This window comes from Leuciscus leuciscus, assembly GCF_965113295.1.
Source record: "Leuciscus leuciscus genome assembly, chromosome: 11".
In the NCBI taxonomy this organism is placed as follows: Eukaryota; Metazoa; Chordata; class Actinopteri; order Cypriniformes; family Leuciscidae; genus Leuciscus; species Leuciscus leuciscus.
In genome coordinates, this window is record NC_138735.1 from 13,334,997 (window position 1) to 13,358,696 (window position 23,700).

General features: G+C 44.8%; 1 protein-coding gene across 2 annotated transcripts; it reads left to right on the plus strand.

The window, feature by feature from the left end:
• The first annotated feature begins 14,971 nt into the window (after positions 1 to 14,971).
• LOC309509366 (uncharacterized protein) lies at positions 14,972 to 20,027 on the plus strand. Of its 2 annotated transcripts, XM_082184024.1 has the most exons (5): positions 14,972 to 15,556; positions 17,184 to 17,353; positions 17,552 to 17,652; positions 18,577 to 18,722; positions 19,062 to 20,027. In XM_082184024.1, exons 1-5 carry the CDS (start codon positions 15,344 to 15,346, stop codon positions 19,191 to 19,193), a joined length of 762 nt encoding a protein of 253 aa, XP_082040150.1. In that variant the 5' UTR covers positions 14,972 to 15,343; the 3' UTR covers positions 19,194 to 20,027. The 2 variants fall into 2 exon arrangements, 1 of the variants encoding a protein (XP_082040150.1); XR_014209870.1 differs by lacking the exons at positions 14,972 to 15,556; positions 17,184 to 17,353; positions 17,552 to 17,652 and adding an exon at positions 18,159 to 18,484 and having other exon boundaries at positions 18,577 to 20,027.
• Positions 20,028 to 23,700: the final 3,673 nt, after the last annotated feature.

The following is a 23,700-nucleotide window of genomic DNA, read 5'->3' on the forward strand; positions in this document are numbered from 1 at the left end:
TCTAATTCCATCACAGACGTGTATTACTTTCATTGTTTATCTGAACACAACTGGAGATTTTGTGTGTGTGTGTGTGTGTGTGTGTGTGTGTGTGTGTGTGTGTGTGTGTGTGTGTGTGTGTGTGTGTGTGTGTGTGTGTACTTTGTTTTTAGGGGGATGGAATAACAGTCCTACTGCAGGTCATTTTCCGCCGTCTCATGGTCCAATGCAGTGTCTCTCCAAGCACTTCAGGGAACGTGGCACCACAGGATGAGACAGTGTCCCTATCAGCTGTTGAGATGTCATCTTCTCACACTGTAAAAGAATCTGAGGAGCTTCCATCCCCTTTTGTAAACATTTCTGCACTTGTGTGTGAACACAGCTACCTGCCAACCTGCCTTTTGGACAATGCCCTTGCCATGTATGTAAGAATAAATGCCTTCCCTGATCTTTGAACACCCCTGGTTGCAGCTAATTTGGTTGCAATATCCTCCCAGTTGTTTTTTTTCTTTCCTAATTTGTATGGTGTCCTTTAAATCTGTTGAAAATAACATCTTTGTTTCGCTCTATGTCATGTATTTTGTATGGCTATGCTACCCGTACCTGGGTGACGTCATTCACAAATTCAGTTAAAGCTGCAGTAGGGAACTTTTAGAAAACGTTGACTTAGCCTGAAAATTTGAACAAGCACAGCTTACAGGTCACTCCCCCTCGCTCTCTGCTGCGATACAGCCCTCCCTCCACAGCTCCTCCCCCACGACGGAGCCTGCCGTGAACGCGCAGGCTAGTAAACAGGGCCTGTGATGACTGCGGATAAACAGTTATCGCACATTCACTGGTAGGGACGAAACATCAACAATATGCTTTACATTGACTATGGCCTGCCCATACTTTGACTACAAACTTGGTCCTCAAATCATTACGTATTTTGCAATGCATGTAATGTCTTCATAACATTGCACTCTTTCTATAAGTTATAAATAGCTAGCAAGATAATATAATGGTAACGTTACAGTATCTAAGTAATTATTCTAGCGATGTGTAATGCTAAATAAGGTTTGCTAGTACATTATTTTAGCAACATGACAAGCCAGTGAATTAGCAGGTTTCAATTGTTGCTTAGCACACTGTGTGACATATTATCTGTATGTTATGCGGCTATAGTTTTGACACTGAGTCAATGGGCTCTGACGCGCTTGTTTATCGTCATCAGTCATTTTCTGTTTACCTGTCTTTGTTGTATGAGCAGGGGCCTGTACCATGAAGGTAGCTGAACAAACTCGGGGTTACAGGATTAGTTTTGAGTTGACAAAACCAAACCGATGCAATCAGGCTTTATTGGTACCATGATGCAGCTCATCAACTTTCTCTGTCAACTCAGGCTTTGATCCTTAAGCTATGATTACTCCACGCGCGCGTGCACATAAAAGAGTGACGTCGACACTGAACAACCAATCGCAGGTAGAGCGTGAGCGATATAATTTCCCGCGGAGGAGCAAGAGATAATCATTCAGAATTACGATGAATTTAAATATGTATTTCAAGCTCGAAACAATACGGTCTCTGGTGCCAAAGCAAGAGAAGACTGTTGGAGAAAGATTGCTGATTGTTAATGTGTAAGTTAAACAAATACGTTCTATATTTATGTAAAATTATGTATGTATGTATGTGTAGCCTATATGTGTAATATAGCCTATAGCCTATTTTTGTAATATATAAAAAATTATACATGCACATTTTTTATATATTATAAAAATAGGCTATAGGCTATATTACACATAGGCTACACATACATATATACATAATTTTACATAAATATAGAACGTATTTGTACTACTAAGAAAGCTAGGGAATCCTATCATAAGATTAACAGAATAATAATAAAGATTTAAAATAATTCTTAACATGTATTATATTGTATAGTACATTTGTGCAATTTGCTTTTTGAAAAAAAAATAAAAATAAAATGTGTTCATGTGATGTCACCCTATCAATATATCTTAAAGGCAATTTTATAAAAGCCCTCTTTTATGGACATGGCCGATAAATGTCCGGGGAACACTATTAATGAAACCATTCATGTACTCCTGCAGAGCGAGGACCACCTTACGAATGGTTCGACAAACCGTGTTTTCCCCGAGCTTCTGTGCGTCACCCACCGTGCAGGAATGTACCACTTGCAACAAAAAAAACGCAACGCAATATTTGCGGTACAGTAAGTGCATGAATTCGACGTGTTAAATTCTTTATGTGCGGCTCAAGAAGTTCGCAAAGATAAGACATTCCTTCCGCGGAAAATCTGTATCTTTCATACAAGTAACTATCAGGAAAGGCAAGGGGATTTTGTCTGGCTAAAAACTTTCTCTACGAAGTGCTCGTCAAACAATTTGCGCTGAGATGTCCACAGGATTTGGAAGAAAAGGTGAAGTCATTGCAACAGACACTGGGAATAAGTTACGTCACCTATATTTCTTTGCTCTCAGCTGATTGGTCAAACTTCAGTCTGAGATCTTGAATCCAGAACATAACCTGCCCCGGAGCAGGTTAGCCGTGCAGCGTAAGATACCATGGCAACGAACACCGATTAAAGCCGAGCTACTTTCATAGTACCTAAAACCCAGGGTTGGCGGAAACTAAACTGAAACATAGCTGGCTAGCCACCTAAACCGGCTTCATGGTACAGGCCCCTGGTGCCACTCGAGAAATTGGCAGTTTTGGTTGTTTGTCCGCCATTAGCACAGCTGCGCGGCACACCGGCAATCTTGATTTTGAACGATGGTGCGCGCAGCGCGCTGTGCGAGAGAGGGGTGTGATCAGCGCGTACACAAGCTTGACTGACACTGTTAAGACACTCCTCCTGGCTCTGATTGGTTGTTTCTTACTGGGAGCGGTGTATTTCTGCAAATGGCAATAGGACCACTGGGAGGAGCCTGAGGAGCTTGATTTTTTTCACAGATTATCTGTCTCATATTCTACTGTCAGGACATAATGCCAGTTTTAACAAATATGTAAAAAAAAATGTTTTACAAAAGTTACCAACTGCAGCTTTAAGTAAACAATGGAGACCCTACTGTGAAAGTCACCTCGTGTCTGTGTCGTCTTATTCTTCACTTTAAGTATATAACATACATAACATGGTGTCAGAAGACGGATCAAAAAAATAAAAGAAGAAGAAAAGAAAAGCACAGCTGAAAAGATGTCGCTACTGCAGCCACCATCAGCTTTGTCTCTTCACGGCAATCTGGCGGAGAATTGGAAGGTATGGCTTCAGAAATTCGAGTTGTACCTCATTGCGAGTGGCCTGGCAGATAAATCAGAGACAGTGCAGTGTGCTACTTTTCTTCATATTGCGGGTGAAGAAGCCATTAAAGTGCACAACACATTCCAGTTCACGGAGGGAGAGGTGAATAAAATAAATGCACTAAAAAGGAAATTCAAAGAATATTGTGAGCCCAGAAAGAATATGCCGTACATTCGCCATATGTTTTTTACGAGATCGCAAAGTTCTGAAGAAACAATTGATGCATACGTCACAGATCTTAAACACAAGGCGAAAGACTGTGAATTTGGCGATCTAACTGATTCACTTATCAGGGATAGAATCGTATGCAGGATAAGAGACGACAATGTGCGTGCAAGATTGTTGCGTGAGGCAGACCTCACGTTGGAAAAAGCAATCGACACCTGCCGGGCCAACGAGCTAACGTCAAATCAGACGAAAATGCTAGTTGAAGAAATAGACGTGAATAAAATAAGCAGTGTCAAAAACATAAAGAAAAAAGGAGGAAAAACAGTGCAAAGTGAACAGAGAAGTAAACAGCATGCAATGGAAAGTGGAATGGAATGGAAACACAAAGCAAATGTGAAATGTTCAAGATGTGGTTACCAACATGAATACAAAAAATGCCCAGCTTATGGACAAATTTGCAAAGCATGCAACAAAAGAAACCACTTTGCGAAAATGTGCAGAATGCAAGTCTCCACCAGGAAAATACAGACTGTAGAACAAGCTGAACAAAGTGATGAGCAAGATGATTTCTTTGTTGGAACCATTGATGTGCAAACAACACAAACAATGAAAAATGTGCACACAGTCACCACTGAAACACAGAATGAAAAAGACAAATGGACTGAAAGCCTGAAAATAAACAACAAGAACGTTTCATTTAAATTAGACACAGGGGCAGCATGTAATATGATACCCAACAATATGTTCAAGTCACTGGAAACTCGAAGAAAACTACAAAAATCCACCTGTCACCTAATTACATATTCTGGCCACAAGATGTCACCTGTGGGACAAGTTCAACTTACCTTCACCTACAGAAACCAAAAGCATAATATTCAATTTCAAGTGGCCGATGGTAATGTAACCTATGGGAAAATTGGATAATATAGACCTGAGTCAGTGGTTTGTTAAATTTGTTTATTTTCATATTGTATATTTTTCCAGTTCTGTAAAAAGAAATGTAAATTGTTATTGTTACAAGACATGTAAGATGTTTACTTTATTTTATAAAGTGAAAGTTACATAGGCTTACTGGTTGTGTTGTGCGAGTGCCGAAGAAGAGAGGAATGACGTCAGACGACGAAGAGAACAGTGTAAAAAGAGCACGAGGAATAGAGACCGGAATATGTGAATTACAAATTTCTCTGGTAACATCTGATAGATTAGGGTGACTAATCCTGACGAACTATCGGGTGATATCTCAATGCTGAACAGTGCTTTGACGAAGAGCTCAATTCAGTTTGTTTACGGACAGTTTGAAGTTTGACGCGAGCTGCTGGCTGCGAGCGCGTGCGCGGCGTGGGAGGAGAGACTGCCTGTTTGTTGACTAAACGGACCGGGGCTGGGACATTCGATTGCATCGAGAGAGCTGCATTGGGACCGAGACAACGCACGCGATCGACGGAGACGGTGCTGTTGTGCAACACACAAGTGGTGAGCGCATTCTTTTTTTTTTTTTTTTTTTGTGCTCTACGGAGTGAAGCAGCCACAAGTTTTAGGCTACAACGAACCCGAGCGTCGATTCAGGCCTGCTACGAGAACTGTGGTATTTTTTTGTATTGGATTATTAGATTTTTGCCGGCTATTAGTTTTAGGAATTACACTGTCAATCATCTTTTGGTTGTTTACTAATTCATATTCTTGTGTGATTATTTTATTTTATATTCAGTAAAGGGCTTTATTTGTTTCAATTGTTGTTGCTATTGTTATTTCATTTTCATTTTATAACTCGGGTTTATTTGAGAACCACAGCAACCTGATTAATCAGTTGCCCTTATAAAAATAAATATAGAATTTGATTGGTTACTAAATCTAAAAGAACTCAGGTTAGCCTTCCCCCATAAACAACTGTTGGGGGCGCTACATAACGTACCTGCACTTCTTGGACGCACAACCCATGGTGAGAAGAATATATGAAGTAAAGATCAAAGATGACCCTTTGAAAAACTTTGACGACCTGTTTTCTGGCCTTGGTTGTTTACCAATTGAGCATCACATCAAAACAGACCACAATGTCTCACCAGTGATTCATCCACCAAGAAAGGTTCCTGTAGCACTCAAGGACATGGCTGGACTGGCCATTGGGCATACCGGGCATTTTCCCGGTGGGCCGACGTGCTTTTTGGGCCGATAAATCTCATACTCATACATAATTTTTATTATTATTATTATTATATATATTTTTTTTTTAACGGCCCATAAAATTTGTACATCGGCGGCCCATTTGTTTTGCTTAATTGGCGGCGCTGGGTTTGTGCCGGTGTAATGCATTGGTCAAAAAAAGTCAGTGTTAGTTTTTTTTTTTTCTGACAGACCAGCCCATGAAACACGTAGATCAGCGGCCCATTGGTTCTTTTCTTGATTGACACTGGGCTGGCCCAATCACAACTTTAAACAAGTGAGCGAGAGTGCAGCAATGTCAGTGTGTATCTGTCAAAATAGTCAGCGAGATAGAGAAGAAACGCAAGGAATGTGCAGAGAAATAGCGTGAAAAAATAGAACCAGGCCCTTAAAGCAGACGCTTTATGTGTCAAAATATATGTTTTCTGCCCTTCATCAGCTCCTGTGGCAGATGATGATAGTGAGGAGGATCAGGAGAGAGATGAGAAAGTGTAGAGTCCGCGGTAAGCAGAACTACTTTCAAAACACTTAGGCTATGTCATGAGTGTAGGAATCCATAACCCAGTTACAGATTATTTCCACATCTGCATAGTTGACGATTACGTAATTCACTAGAAATTTAATGAGAGGCATTTGTAAACCATGTTTTCCGCCAAAATAAAAGCTTGATGCAGTTTGCGTCAAAATAAAAGATCCTGTGCTTATCTCTTTCAAGTATAGAAATTGGTACAGAACTAATTATGAAAGTTTCCTTTATTTTTTAGTGCATTTGTTTGACAAAATATGGCTATTACTGTCATTGGATTAATATTATAACTATTATTATGTAGTAGGTGTAATGTAAATAGACATACTAAATAGACTGTAACTAAAAGAGGTTTGAATTTTTCTTTGTTTAATTTGCACACTGAATATGGGTTGGAGCTTTTAATTTTGAACTCTCAAAGTGCACCAGATTGATGAATTTAACATTAAAATGCACAAAATTTTCTCACGGGGGAGCATTCCCCCGAACCACCCTAGAAGGACCGAGGTCCACCCACCACAGTTTTACTAAAAATCCTGTAAGAAACACTTGTATTGCTATGCCAATGCAGCTTATAGCTTATTTTAGGATTCACCACTGTGGAGTATAGTTCAACTGTATTAATAAATGTCAATTTTTTACTTATTTCATCTGTTAACTCTCACTCGTTCCTATACTCACTCATTACATGGCATTAGTGGTTTTAACGAATAGGAGTTGGTATGCATATAATTAAGGGGCGTGCAAAGATGGGTGGTGTTTATGATCATATAGTGGGCCGGTCTGGGCCAAAATGCCCGGGCCGATTTTTTGTCCCAGTCCAGCCCTGCTCAAGGACAAGATAGTTCAAGAGCTACACAAGATGGAAAGCATGGGAGTAATTGTAAAGGAAACCGAACCGACTGAGTGGGTGAACAGCATGGTAACAGTGGTGAAACCAAACAAGATACGCATATGCATAGATCCACAAGACCTTAATAAAGCGATAAAACGTGAACATTACCTTCTACTGACAGTGGAAGAAGTGGTATCCAGCATGCCAAAAAGCAAAGATATTTTCAGTCCTAGATGCAAATCAAGGCTTCTGGCAAATAAAACTGGATGATGAGAGTTCGAAACTCTGCACATTCAACACGCCAATAGGGAGGTACAGATTTCTTCGCTTACCATTTGGTGTGTCTTCAGCCAGTGAAGTCTTCCAGCGTGCGGTCGCGCAGATGTTAGAAGGTCTTGAAGGTGTGGTCAACGTCATTGATGACATCCTAGTATGGGGAGAGACAACACAAGAACATGATCAAAGACTCATCAAGCTGCTGGAAAGAGCAAGAGAATGGAATCTAAAACTAAACAAAAGCAAGTGCCAGATAAGAACATCAAAAATAAAATATCTTGGACACATCATCTCAGAAGAAGGTCTTAAGCCAGATGATGAAAAGGTGAGAGCCATCGTGCAAATGCCACATCCTGAAAACAAACAAGCACTCATGAGATTCATGGGTATGGTGCAATACCTATCCAAATTCATTCCAAATTTATCTGATGTCAGTGCTCCTCTTCGAAAGCTGTTAGAAGATGACGTTCAGTGGCACTGGGAGGAAGAGCAAAGAGAAAGCTTCACAAAAATGAAGAGCTTGCTGACAACACTGAAACACTGAAATTCTTTGATGTACAGAAACCAGTGACACTTTCAGTTGACGCCAGCTCAGAAGGCATCGGAGCAGTCATTCTGCAAGATAAAAAAACCAGTGGCTTATGAATCGCGTGCACTCACGGATGCCCAAAAAAGATATGCGCAAATTGAAAAAGAGCTACTTGCCATAGTTTATGGATGTGAGAAATTTCATCAATATATCTACGGCAAGGAAGTGGAAGTTGAAAGTGATCACAAACCACTGGAAAGTATTTTCAAGAAATCACTGCACCAAGCTCCACCTAGATTACAGCGCATGCTTCTCAGACTTCAGAGGTACAGCCTAAAGGTAGCCTACAAACCAGGCAAAGAGATGCACATTACTGATGCACTAAGTCGTGCATATCTGAATGAGCATACAGAAGACTTGCTTGGTCAAGAGCTAGAGCTTTGCTGGATAACAACATATCTGCCTGTGTCTGAAGAAAAGCTAAGTGTTTCCCGCACTACAACGGCTGCTGATCAAGAAATGCAACTACTGCGCAAAATGACCATGGATGGATGGCCCAAGGAAAGAAGTGAAGTTCCGAAACTGATTCAAGCCTACTGGACATTCAAAGAAGAAATAAGCTTCACATCAGGACTTCTTTTTAAATCTGCAAAGCTCATAGTTCCAAACAAACTGAGACAAGAAATGCTGAGGAAAATTCACAAATCACACCTTGGAGTTGTAAATGCAAAGAAAGAGCCAGGGATGTTCTGTATTGGCCGAACATGTCAACGCAGATTGAAGAGTTTGTCTCCCAATGTCCAGTGTGCAACACACACAAGAACAGTAATCCAAGAGAACGTACTCGGTTACTAACGTAACCTCGGTTCTCTCTAGAAGAGGGAACGAGTACTGCGTAAGTATCTTACGCTAGGGGAAAATCCCTTTTCCGCGAGATATTGAAGCCAAAAAATTATCCTTAATTTTGTATTATTGTAAAACGCGTTGCGGCAGCATACAGACATAGGCAAGACGGCTCGTGTGCCTATTGGCTGTTCTGCGGCAACTGCAGCAGCCTATCAAGCGAGGCCTAGCGTGACGTCAGACCCAATGAGGGTGCTTCGCGCCCACTGCGTCACATCCCGACGAAACGGGCGTGGCTTAGGCCTATAAATCCAGCTCGCAGGCAGCTGATATCTGGTTTTTCATCGCCGAAGCTAACCAGAGCGTGTGCATGCACGGCAAGATACGCAGTACTCGTTCCCTCTTCTAGAGAGAACCGAGGTGACGTTAGTAACCGAGTACGTTCTCTTACGAGAGGTCTCTCGTACTGCGTAAGTATCTTACACTAGGGGACCCAATGTAAAACGCCGTGCGTGCTAGGATCTGACACCAAAGACCCAAGGGTGAAAGCCCGGGGTTCATATAGTGCATAATCACCAGGGGAACTCACAGGGAGTCCGGGAAGAGGGAGGGGCGGAGCCGCGCTCTTCCACATATAGCAGCGTCCCTCAGACGCAAATTACATCATACAGACAGGGCGGAGTACGGCCTGAACTGATGGAAAATTGTGGGTCTTATTCATTTGCCCATAAGCATTTTGCGGTCGATCAGCGAGCAGTGCTCATCGAGCAGTGCTCAGCAGACACAGTATTCTGAACCGATTGCATCAGAACAGACAGTACTGGTATATTTAGACCGACAACAGCCTGGCCTGTAAGGCGGGAACCTCTAGGTTATAAAACCTTATAAATGTAGACGGGGAGGCCCAGCCTGCCGCCATACAAATGTCTTGCAAGGCAATCCCACTTGACCAGGCCCACGAAGAGGCCATGCCTCTCGTGGAGTGCGCTCTGACACCCAACGGGCACTGCATGCCCTTGGAGGCGTATGCCAGCGCTATAGCATCAACTATCCATCTGGATAGGCTCTGTTTCTACGCGGCTAGTCCCTTAGAACGTCCGCTAAGCGAAACAAAGAGCTGCTCCGTCTGTCTGAAACCAGACGAGCGAGACACATAAGCTCGTAATGCCCTGACTGGGCAAAGGAGGCTCGCGTCTCTTTCCCCATCAGGGACCGGTAGGGCTGACAGGGAGATAACCTGCGCCCTAAACGGTGTGTTGAGGGATTTTGGAACATAACCGTGCTTAGGTTCGAGTATAACTTTTGAGTCATTAGGCCCAAACTCCATGCACGCCGCGCTCACAGAGAGCGCGTGTAGGTCCCCTATGCGCTTCACTGAAGCGAGAGCCAGCAGAAACACAGTCTTGAAAGACAGGTGTTTCAAATCGATTGACTGTAAAGGCTCAAATGGCGCACCTTTCATGGCTTCCAGAACCGTAGAAAGGTCCCATACGGGGACTGAGGGAGGTCTGGGAGGATTCAGTCTCTTAGCCCCTCTAAGGAAGCGGATGACTAAATCGTTCCTTCCTATTGACTGACCAAGCGTTGTTTCTGAGAACGCTGCTATAGCCGCCACATAAACTTTGAGCGTGGAGGGGGCCCTGCCCCCATCCAACAGCTCTTGTAGGAAGGAAAGCACCTCCGCCACACCACAGTCTGTGGGTGACACACCACGGGCTGTGCACCAGCCCGAAAACACTGACCATTTCGAGGAATAGAGTCGTCTCGTAGACGGAGCTCTAGCCTGCGTGATCGTGTTTAATACTCCTTTAGGGAGTCCAACATGTACCCGTTGATGGCCCAGACATGAAGGGACCATAGTTCCGGGTGAGGATGCCAGATCGAACCGTGGGCCTGTGAGAGGAGGTCTCTCCTCACTGGTACTGGCCACGGGGCAGTACTTGCTAACTGCATCACGACTGGGAACCAAGGTTGGTTTTTCCAGAACGGTGCCACCAGCAGTACTGAGCATCCTTCTTCCCTGATCCGTTCTATCACCTGAGGCAGGAGAGAGACGGGGGGAAAAGCATAGAGCGGGCGGCGGGGCCACACATGGGCCAGCGCGCTCCTGCTCTTGGAGAAAAATTCCTGACAGTGAGCGTTTTCTTGAGACGCAAACAGGTCTACTTCCGCTCTGCCGAATTTCTTCCAAAGCAGTTGGACTGTCTGTGGGTGTAGAGACCACTCGCCTGCCGGAACATTGTTCCTGGACAGTCTGTCCGGTCCTATATTCAGGAGCCCTGGCACGTGCGCTGCTCTGAGCGAGCGCAGGTTGCACTGAGCCCATACCAGGAGGCGTTCTGCCAGCCTGTACAGGTTCTTGGACCTGAGGCCGCCCTGGCGATTTATGTAGGACACCACAGACATGTTGTCCGAACGGACCAAGACGTGGCGTCCTTTTATCTGGGGACAAAAACGCGTCAGCGCGTTGTCTACTGCCAGCATTTCGAGGCAGTTTATGTGTAGGAGCTTCTCCCGTTCCGACCACTGGCCGAAGAACGGTCTGCCCTCGAGCAGCGCTCCCCATCCCGAGGTGGACGCGTCCGTGGACACCACTTTCACCCTCGAGGAAGTCCCCAGGCTTACACCTGATTGGTACCAGTCGTTCGCTCTCCAAGGTTTCAGAGCTGTGACGCACTTCTGATTGACCCTGAGGCGAAGCGAACCGGATGCCCACGCTCTGCGTGGGACTCGCGCTTTCAGCCAAAACTGCAGCGGGCGCATGCGGAGCAGGCCGAGCTGGAGCACTGACGATGCTGAGGCCATGAGACCTAGCATCTTCTGAAATTTCTTGAGCGGGACAGACGCGCCGCAGCGAAACGCGTTCGCTGTGCGTTGAATGTCTACCGCGCGCTGTGGCGATAGTCGCGCTATCATGGACAGCGAGTCCAATTCTGTGCCCAGGAAAGATATCTTCTGACTGGGTAACAGAGAGCTCTTCGCCCAATTGACACTGAGACCCAAATCCTCGAGGTGATCGAGTAAAATGGTCGTGTGTTCTATGAGCACTGCGCGAGATTGCGCTAGAATCAGCCAATCGTCCAAATAGTTCAGCACTCGCATGCCTCTCATTCTGAGGGGTGCGAGCGCCGCGTCCATGCACTTCGTAAATGTACGGGGTGCCAGGGACAAACCGAATGGCAGGACTGTGTACTGATATGCCTGGCCCTCGAAGGCGAATCTCAAATATCGCCTGTGACGTGACGCTATCTGTATTTGAAAATACGCATCTTTCAGATCTATTGACACAAACCAATCTCCTTGGCGAATCTGCACAAGGATTTGTCTGGTCGTGAGCATCCTGAACTGTCGCTTCACAAGCACTTTGTTCAGTTGCCTTAGATCTAGTATGGGTCTGAGACCCCCGTCTTTTTTCGGTACCAGGAAGTATCTGCTGTATAGCCCTCCTTCGCTCTGGACTTGAGAGAGGGGCTCTATGGCCCCTTTGCTCAATAGTTTCGCCACTTCGGCTCGAAGTAAATGTGCTACTTCTGTTTTTACCGTGGTCTCGACGCGCGCCACATAGCGGCGAGGGCGTCGGCGAAACTGCAGCGAATAGCCTCTTTTTATAATGTTCAGCACCCACTTCGAAACCCCGGGCAGCTTTGCCCATGCGTCTGCATGGATAGCTAGGGGTTGAATACGAAGCGCGCTCCGCTCGCTCAGCGATGGAGAAGCTTCGGCGTGCTGCAACACAAGCATCGCGCTCGTGACATTTGAGGCATGGGACGCGCTGATAACAGCGGGCAGATTGCCCGCGCTCGACTCCTCTGCGGTGGTCAGCCGCGAGGGGGAGGGCTGGGCGGTTCCCGTGGGAACTGTCATGTCTATGTGTGGATGTGGGCGCGGGACAGCGGGCACATTTATCACACCGAAAGCATCGTTCGCTTGCGTGAAGCGAGTGCACGTTGGTTTCGTTTTTACAGAAACCGTGAGACATGCATAACGCGGTGTTAGTGGGCACTGGGTAGTGGGCACATTCACCATGTTTGAAGCGCAACCGATCTGAGTCGGTTTTATGTGCGCGAGCCCTGTGTGACAGGCTGTGCTTGTGTGTAGGGATGGGCACTGGGCAGTGGGCATTCTTACTACACATAAAACACCATCGGCCGTGGCCGGGACACCAGAAAATACACTCTTTTGGGGATTTATCTGGGTAGCCGTGAAAACGGCATTTGTGTGCAGGCAAGCGGGTGACAGAACCGACTTGTTGGCTGCAGAAAACACTGGAACAGTCACATTTGCTGGAACTGGACGAGCGAATAGCTTTGGTGTGAGTCTGGCCGCAGCGGGACTTAAACACCGTCGTTTTCCTAGCTGTGCTAGGACGACTTCGGGGCCTCGGGCTTCACCTAATCCTAGGTCGCAAGCCACGTACAGCGGGGCGGCGACCGGATGAGCGGGAGCGCGGTCTCGCGCTTCGGGCCTGGCGGCGCTGTGAAGTGGAGGCAGTGGACGGTGGCTGTGGCTGTGAGCTCTGAGCAGACGGTTTCGCACGGCCTGCTGCAGAGCTGGAGCGCTTCGGGAGGAAGTGCTTCATAGCCTGTGACGCTTTCTGTACCTCTGCGAATCTCTCCGCGAAATCCTTGACGGAGGATCCAAAGAGGCCTGTGGCGGAAAGCGGGGCGTCGAGGAACGCGGTGCGCTCAGACTCGGCCATTTCCGAGAGCGTCAGCCAAAGATGTCTCTCAGTCACGGTGAGAGAGGCCATATTCCGTCCAATGGCTTGCGCTGCAGACTTAGTAGCACGGAGAGCGAGGTCCGTGGCACTCCTTAAGTCCGGCACGCAGATCGCGTCAGGTCCTTCCTCATCCAGCTTACGGAGGAGATCGGCCTGGAAGATCTGAAGCGTTGCCATGGTGTGCAGCGCTGACGCAGCTTGCCCGGCGGCGGAGAAAGCGCGGCGGAGCAGGCTTGACGTCGTGCGGCAAGCTTTAGAGGGTAGGGCCGCGGCCTGTGCGAGTACTCGCATGAGCTCCGTCTCGATGGACGCTCTCTTGCCTGACGACGTGCGGGCAGGGGGCGTGGGGTCCTTAGAGCCCCCCCAATCCTCACTGCCTGACGCCAGGATAGAGCAGGAATCATCCTCTCCCAGCAGGGCTTCCTCATCCACGATGTCAACGGAAGCGAGGCTGACGAAGCCGGGGAAGCAAGCGGGCGAACCGGCGAGCTTTGGCGGCTGAGGGAGGGTTCCGGGGCCCACTGGGCGCGGCGCTTTTTATGGCGCGGCGGGCGGGGGAGCAGTCTCGGTGAAGAAGGCTAGGCGAGTCCTCAGAGTCGCCATTGCCATCAGCTCGCAGTGAGGGCAGCCGCCGTCAGCGAGCGCGAGAACTGCATGTTCCTCACCCAGGCAGGAAACGCAAACCACGTGGCGGTCCCCGTCGCTGAGTGTGGCTCTGCACGAGCCGCAGGAAGGCATCTTTAAAAAGACGCTAGCTCTTTTAGAATGTGTGTCGCGGCGGCGACACACACACACACAAAAGTACAGTGTAATAAGGAAAGGATATAAGCGCCGGAAAGCGCAGCAGGAAGGCAGGAAGGCGGCGCGGCCAGCGACTTCAGTGACTCGTCCCGCTGAAGGTGCTCTCTCTCAGACGGCGCGGCTTCTTCTCCGGCTCCAGCGATGCGTGTGCTTCGCTTGAAGGATGAAAAATCAGATAATAGCTGCCTGCGAGCGGTATTTATAGGCCTAGACCACGCCCATTTCGGCGGGACGTGACGCAGCGGGCGCGAAGTGCCCTGATTGGGTCTGGCGTCACGCCAGGCCTCGCTCGATAGGCTGCTGCAGTTGCCGCAGAGCAGCCAATAGGCGCGCGAGCTGTCTCACCTATGTCTGCATGCTGCCGCAACGCGTTTTGCATTATTACAAAATTAAGGATAATTTTTGGCTTCAATATCTCGCGGAAAAAGGATTTTTTTTTACGCAGTACGAGAGACCTCTCGTAAGAGAACTACATTTCGTGACACATTAACAGTAGTATTTTTAAATTTCGCGGTCTTTCTCCTGCTATTGACGCAACTTGAGATTTTAAATATTAGCTATAGAATATACACAATTTACATATACAATATACAATTTAATTTAATCTTACCTTGCATATAGCAGCGGGATTTAGCATTCTACATAAAGCTACCACATAATAACACTAAAATAGCTCACGTTAGCTACAAGTTATCGCGAGAACAGATTTAGATCAGGCATACTAATTGGGTCCTCAGCCCGGACCGAATACTTCAGAGTGACTGAATACTTCGCCACACCGGCCCTGGCCCAGCTAGCAACACGGCATAGGCTAATAACCTTTTTTTCATATACTGTGTACTTTCTATAACAGTTCTATCTAATAACATATTAAACAGTACTGTTAGACAGATCGCTAACTAATAAACACAGAGAATGCGAGCATTGTTTGCTCTGGCGTTCTCAGCGCCGCCAAAATAAAGGTCCGTCGTGCCGTCAAAATAAAAGTCACCGTGCTTGCGTCACTCCCTTACCCCTCCTACCAGTTCCTATGGCCACTTGGCCAAAACCGAGTTTGGGGGAGAGTAGTTCTAAGAACGCTTGATTGACAGGTGATCTGACCAATCATAGCGCCGATATTTTGTGCCCCCGTGACTATCCGCCATTTTGCCCGACAAACAAACAAGTCCGGCGTACTTGACTAGCATCGGCGATTAACTTTGAAAATGGTGAAACGGTGCTCGTATGGGACTTGCAACGCAGACAGTAGGTACCCAGAAAGGCTGGGCAATGTACAATTTCACCCGTTCCCTAAACCTGTCAGTAACCTGGAGAAGTGCATGAAATGGATACGTTTGTGTGGACGGCCTCACCAGCAACTGAGTTTGGACAAGATGAGAAATCGTTCCACAGCCAAACACATCTATGTGTGTTCAAAGGTAACGTTAAAGGACAAGTTCGGTATTTTACACTTAAAGCCCTGTTTACAGATCGTATCTGATGAAATAGAACGGTTAAGATTAAAATTTGGACACATGCTGCTGTCCCGAGAATTTTAGGTTTATTTCGCTTCCCCGCCCCACCCCCACAATGGTTGTCTATGTGCACTGGAAGATTCCGTCCTAAAAACACATTAAACTTTCGTTTACAAAGACGTGAAACTCACCGAGTGGTCAGGGGTGTTCACTGATATGTTCACTCAAAAATCGCTGAAAAAGATGCATTCTAACAGGTTTTATCGTAGTTTTTGTCCAACTCCATTGACTTAATAGGACGTGCTGTGAGACCGCAGCACCTTTACGGTATTGCTCCGCCGCTTCTTCTTCTGCTTCTTCTGTGTATTCAATGAAATGCCCGTGGTTTGCTTGCAATTGGCAAAGGTGCATTATCGCCACCAACTGGGCTGGAGTGTCTATTATTCAAGCTCTCAACGGAAGAATCACGGGTGTGACTCGTTTGGCAAAATAGGTCCACAAAAGCGAAATAGACCTAAAATTCTCGGGACAGGAGCATGTGTCCAAATTTTAATCTTAACCATTCTATTTCATCAGATACGATCTGTAAACAGGGCTTTAGGTGTAAAATACCGAACTTGTCCTTTAACTCAATTATACTCACTGCAACCTTTTACTGTGTAGCACAGTCTTTGTTTTATTTTGAACATGTTTTTACAATTTGTCGTCACCGGAGAAATGTATTGTTAAAAGCTTAACGTAACTAACTTACGGTAGCTTAACAGCCTAAAGAAGTTTTGCCTGACATGTCTGGCCTTTGTCTGTGTACTGAATGTGTTATGGATCTGTGAAGGAGGACTCAAATGCAGGATGACAATTAACAGCTTTATTGACAAACAGATGACACGACGAGGTGGGAGAGGGTAGCAATCCAAACAATAGGTAGAGATGAGACAGTGACAACAGCAGAGCAGCAGATGTAATGAGGTGTCCGTAGGCTGGAGTGTAGATATGGCAGATCAGAGTGAGACCAGAGGTAACCAGCTAAAGCCAGACAGGAACTTCTTACAGCTTGGCGCTCAGGAACCTCAGGCTCAGAACAGGGCTGCTTGCTGGACAGGACTTGGACAGGAACAGGGAACAAGACAGAGCCAAAAGGCAGTAACCAGAGCACTAACAGACTTTTACAACAAAACACTAAAGACTTAGAGAAACGATACTGAGACACAGTAGTACTCTGAGGTACAACATTTAACAAACTGGCAAACACAAGAGGGAAAGAGCAAACATATAAAGGGAGCTAAGAACATGAGGAACAGGTGAGCACACTCAGACAAACAAGGACTTAACGAGGAGACAGGTGCTAACACTCAAACAATGACTCAACTAAACAAGGGGGCGTGGTAACGGGAAACGAGGAGGAAGAGACACATGGCAAACACAAACAAAGACACAGCCATGTGTTTAAGCACAACATAAACATAGAAACATTAAACAGAGACAAGACAGACAACGCTGCCAGGGCAGAACCCTGACAGAATGAATTTCCTTTTAAGATACTTAAGACGTAATTTAGAATGAATAAATCCATTCCTCTGTCATTAAACTCCAGCACTTCGTTGATGGCCTGCCGACACCCACTCACCCTGATCCACTGTCTGCATTGACATATGACCATAGTAGCGTTACACCTGCGAGACGTCCGCCAAAGTTGCGACCACTGTCAGTGGCACCAAGGAAAAGACGAGTTGACAGGATGCCAGATAATACTGAAATCATCAGGTGATTATCTGATATGGGTCACTGACGTGATGATTCATTTTTTGGTCATTCATATCAAGAAAAAGCAAATAATAACAATAATGCAATATTTTTTATTTTGTACATATGACATTACAAATTACAATCACATCAGATGTTATGTAGCCTGCTAAGCATATTATATTGGAAATATCAAATGTGTATATATCATATTAACAGTGTCGGGTGTGATCTACAAGACATGGGTACAGGAGAGATGGCAACAGAATCATTGATGGAGGATACCACTACAGGGGAGAGCACTCTGGTCACTGAAATGGGTATGTGTTTTGTTTTTTGTTAGTGATGTTTAACTGCACAGGGCTGGTAGGAAATGCTCAAAAAAGAACCAGTCTAGTTTAGATTTAATTTCCCCCCACATTTCTGCATCAAATTGAATGCGTTCCAGATGGTAGTCATTGTCACATTTCACAAAAAAGTCACACCATGGCATCCCAGTTATTCCCATCTGTCCTATAACTTGGTAATAGTACTCATGATTACGTTTGAGACGGTATGTGTCACCACTTTGCTTTTGGAGGTATTTATAACCTGTGTAGCTGTACTGGTCTGGGCACTTTATTTCTAAAAGTCCATAGCTTTTGTCACAGCCACGCTGAAGGACTTTCCTGTCAGGAGATGTACCTAAATGGCGGGTGTTGGGATTGACGACAAAGCCACACATGTACACTTGATTTCCTGTGACCCCTGTGTATTGGGCTGCAGCAACTGGCTCAAGCTCCAGGCCTCTCTTCATTGCTGAGGTTTGCAGTGTCTTCTTCCTCAGCATGCTGGTGGTAAGCTTCTCGTAGTCTGCTTTCCTGGAGTATACTCTCTTGAAAGAGGATGAAGTAAGATGGTGAGAGTGGACACAATGCCAGATGTTGTTGATGCTCTGTTGTCTGGTTTGTTTCTCCAGTGCCTCAGATTCAGACCTTGAGACCATCATGGTATTATAGCATTTCATCTGATCTTTTGTTAGGACCGTGCAGAAAGTGCTTGGCTGTGGTGGCAAAGGGAATACTGGAAAATCATCAGTAGGGTTTGATAGGGAGGATCTTGGCAAAGTGTTGTCCAATAATGGGAGCTACACACACAAGAAAGAAGAAAAAAGTATATTGCAATGTTTTTTAGTTATTTACACTTTGTTTATGTCCTGTGTTAATAAAACACTAGTTCTAATCATTTCATTCTTATGTTTACAGAGTGCACAGATGACCAACCCCAGATGAAAGAAAAACAGGAGGAACTGGAACGACTGAAGACTCTTCTTGCTCAAAAAGAAAAAGAAAATGACTTGCTAAGGGCGAAAATACAAACTTGTCAGGCTCCTTACCCACTAACAGCCGAGGTGATAAATAACAGCGGTGTCCCTAACTACTTCCGATACTGCACTGGGTTCACTTACGATGAGTTTAACAAACTGTGTACATTTTTCAGACTACCAGATAACGACACAGTACCACAAACACACATCCCCTTAACATATGAGAAATTGAACAGGCACATCCAGCATATGCCTTTACGTCAACAATTTCTACTTGTACTTATGAGACAAAAGACAAAACTTCAACCTCAAAGAGCTAGCTTTCAAATTTCAAATTGATATGCAAAGTGTTAGCACTTTATTTAGTTCATGGATTGACTTCATGTATGGTAGGCTAGGTAATGTGTCTGTTTGGCCACACAGGGACATCATCACAGAAAACATGCCAGGCAACTACAAATCAGAGTTTCCAACAACTTTTGCAATTCTGGATTGCACAGAGATAAAGATAGAGAAGCCCAGCTCACTGTTAGTGCAAAGTCAGACTTATTCTAACTACAAGTCTACTAACACACTTAAGTCTCTGATAGTCTGTGATCCTCGTGGCTCCATTATGTTTGCATCTACACTTTACACAGGATCCATTTCTGACCAAGAGCTATTCAGACAGTGCAAAATCAAAGATTTACTGAAAGGTCTTCTTCAGTGTGGCTACCTTAAGAAAGGTGATGGGCTCATGGTGGATAAGGGGTTTCTCATTGAGAAAGATGTGAAGGAGCTTGACCTTAATCTAAACATTCCACCATTTACAAAGTCAAATCTTCAAATGCCAGTCCCAGATGTTGAGAAGACAAAGAAAATAGCCAAACACAGAGTGCATGTAGAAAGAGCAATAGCCAAAGTCAAAAAATGTAAGATCGTATCTGGTAGGATCCCTAATTCCATGTTAGGAAATATAAACCAGATATGGTTTGTGGTGTGTATGTTGTCTAATTTCCAGCAGCACATTATTCGGGCATAGGCTGCTAAAGAAACCACATAGGGACAGCAAAGTGCTGCAGTTAACTCATGTGGCCTTGATTTCTGTCTGCCTGTCACACAAGTTATTAGAATGAATAAAATGTAATAATACAAATCTTGATTTGGAATAATGTAAATGTTTAAATTAACATTAAGATTAATAAATGCTGTAGAAGTATTGTTCATTCTTAGTTCGAATTTTTGTTACATTGTGAATGTTTTTATTTTGTAATGAACTGTGGCTGCCTGCAAATGATAATAAATTAATCTTAATCTGTATCAAGTTTTAATCTGTCACTGCTTTACCTGGTAGCTCAAACCACTTCCAAGAGGGTACATTTCCTGACCTACTGCTACATCTATTGGTGGCCTGTTTGCTATGTAGCTCATAGGTGTCCCTGTCAATCCTCTCAGTAACTCCAAATCCTCATCTGTCACCTCAGACAAGGCTCTGCAATATACAAAATTCATGTCTACTTGTATCATAAAAGTCCAGATTACTGGTACTCTGGTGCGTTCACACCGGACGCGAATAGCGCGTCAGGCGCGAGTGATTTCAATGTTAAGTCAATGCAAAGACGCGCTATGCGCGTAAAAAATTCAAAAATAAATGACAAAAACAAAAATAAATGACAGATTAGGTGGGTGCGGGCGAGGGTGAACCTCGCGCCGGGCTGTAGAGCGCGGGCTCGTCAGGCAGCGACCACTCGAGGCCGAGGCCTTACGGCCTACGCTGTCCTCGTCAGCGTCCTCACCGTTAGGTCCACCAAACCTAGCTCCTGGAGCAAATTGTGAAACTCCTGAAACCCTCTGGAGGGTCTGGTAGACCCGAGTACAGCGTCAGGCGCGAGTGATTTCAATGTTAAGTCAATGCAAAGACGCGTTACGCGCGTAAAAAATTCCTGCGGCGCGAATGAGGCGTAGAGCGCGGCGCGGTAGACGCGAATACGCCTCGTTCGCGCGAATGGCGCGAATTGAGCGTCTGGCGCGTTAAGCGCGTTACGCTCTAATGTTTTATGTAGTGCTTTTTGTGCATTCTCGTGTTTGACGCGAATTCGCGTCTGCCGCCCGAGTTGAAAAATCTGAACTTCTGCGTCAATTCACGCCGCGTTAACCAATCAGGAGCCTGCTTGCTGCTGTCACGTGGTGAAGTGACAGTTTATAATGTTATTTTATGTTTGGCCTCAATAAATTATTTTGTAATATGACTAAAATGCACAACAAAGCAAATCTTTCACATAAAAACTCGATTTCAATATATGAGAGATACTCATTTTGTATTGAATGCAATTTATTCCATATCTATATGAAACATTATTAATCTAATGTGAAGACAACAAATACAATTTAGTGTATACAAACTAAAATAAAAATCACAGGACAGGTTTCACTTTTGGAGGCTGGCTCCATTTATTATCAAAACAAAAATAAATGACAGATTAGGTGGGTGCGGGCGAGGGTGAACCTCGCGCCGGGCTGTACAGCGCGGGCTCGTCAGGCAGCGACCACTCGAGGCCGAGGCCTTATACGGCCTACGCTGTCCTCGTCAGCGTCCTCACCGTTAGGTCCACCAAACCTAGGTCCTGGACCAAATTGTGAAACTCCTGAAACCCTCCGGAGAGTCTGGTGGACCCGAGTACAGCGACGATGTCCCCTACACAGCTGTTTCTGCTCTCCAGAGCATATACGAGCGGTGACTCTCTCGATTAATGCTAATGCTCGATAAACATCTAAAAAAGATGGCCGTCAACGGGTTTCGAAACTTTCGCCTCTGACGCGCGTAAATTTCGCTTCAAACTTTTGTTTTTACGCGCGTCAATCTCTCTCTTGACACGCAAATGTACACGTGGTCAAGCGTCAAACTAGACGCGGTAGACGCGAATTTGACGCGCTATTCGCGTCCGGTGTGAACGCACAGTAACGCCGCAGTAAGTTATTGTTACAGGTACCGGCTGGTATCATGTAAACAGCTTATACGTCCGTTTCTCATCTCGCTCAGCAGAAAGAGAGCCAAGAGGATTTATTACACAATCACAATTAAAATCCTACTTGGTTACAACACACAATGTCTTCTGATGAAATAGACAGTTTCAAAAATAAAATACAATTTGTCTTTTCTCAACTTTCAGCAATTACTGAGATATAAATTGTATTTGATTAAATAAATCAAAATGATAACCACTGTTACCTTGTAAGTTGTCTCTTTTCAACTTAATATAAAACCTAGCTTATGTTACCACTTGCATATAATTCCTAAATGCATTTTCCATTTTCAATTAGCAATCATTTTGACTCTTCCACAATGCATGAGCTGACAAACTTCTAACTTGTTTTTAAACCACTTTTAGAATATATAACGTTTGGTTTTAACACTAGCTTTTCACATATTACACAATATCATACATTTCAAAACTATTAAACCTTACAAAAATGTTCAAAGAACTAAAAATAAAACTCTGTTCGACGTGACGTAAATTACAGATGACGTCACCGGGCGCGAAAGTACAACTGCTACTATATATACTGTAGCGTAAACGACTCGGGGTAAATGTGAATTAGCTCAAGAATATAGGGGATATTAATATTTATGACTCATGGTCATAATTCATAAGTCGCATGTACATTTATTTTATCAATTATCGAGATTACCTTGTTCTGTACTGTCTGATCATTACAGTTAAGAAGGGGTTATCTCTTTTCAAACTCCAAGAAAGTTTTATCTTCTGGCCGCGAATATCAAACTTTCTGAGTTTATGAATTAAAACTACTCAAGGTAGTCAATATCGAGCTTGTAGCTTAGATCTTTAAAATTTCATTGACTTTATAAGGTGGGTTTTCAAACACAGAGACAATTAAAAGTATAAATGGGTTTATTAATAAAATGGCACACACTAGAGATTATATAAACTACAAACATAAACGTACGTAAAAATGCAAACAAACATTTAACCGAACAAAGACATAAAATGAAAGAAAGAAAGATATAGAGGGAAGATAGAGGGTAACTTAAATCACAGACCTAAGACCTAGACACCTGGAACAGCTTTTATAGGAATCAATATACTTGCGAGTTGTGGTACTCTTTCAGTGTGATGCTGAAAAGGGGACGCGCGCGTGCGCGTGTCCGGCTGGTTTGCGTCTAGCTTTGTCTTCTGGGTCGTTTCGCAAAACGATGTAAAGGCTCACTTGAATTTAACGTTACCGAGAAAGTTCAGATTCGTCTCCCGGGATGGGAGAGGCTGGAAATCTTAGTTGCAAAGACCGGCTGTTACGACTCGAACATGGGTTCGTTCGATGGAGAAGGCCAGGGCCTCCTTCAGATGTTCCTTGGAGAAGCGCTGCGCCGGGGAGGAGGGTCCAGAGAAGTTGGATGAGTTGAGAGGAAGAGAGCGAAGAGGAGAGAGAGCGAGCGTCTGCTTGTGTTTTGGTTTTAAAGCAGCGCGGGGTAACGCCCTGTTTGATGACGGGACCCAATGGAATCTTTCGGTTCTGAGGCGGGAGCGTTTCATTGTTTGTGAAGGAACGCCTCTTCTGATCGTACCCAGAAAAATGCATTAAAACTTTAATACCACATTATGTATAGAAATATAAACATTTGTGCGGAATATAGTTTATATTTCTGTATAAAGAAGCTCAGTACGATCCGTAGGATATCATACCCGACATTAATATCAGTTAATGAAACAGATACATCTCAAATGTATCAACACACGTGTCCATTACATCTGCAGAGGTGCATAAATATCTCAATTTATCCCATCACAACCCATAGACAAGAAAACTACATAAAAACATTTCATGCGTGTGTGTAACTTGTAGTTTAGGAGTTTCAGAGTGGTTTGGTGTGTGTGTGATTCAGAGCGGGTTTTCTGTTGAGATCGGAATGTCAGTAATGTCTTTGAAGCTCACACTGTCGAGAGGGGGGAAGCGAGTCGTAAACGGGGGTTCAGTTACAGAGTTCGCCAAGTCTGTGGGACTTAGAAAGTGTTTTCACTTTTAATTAGTATATAAATTAAAAGTCCATTTTTACCCATCGAGCCAT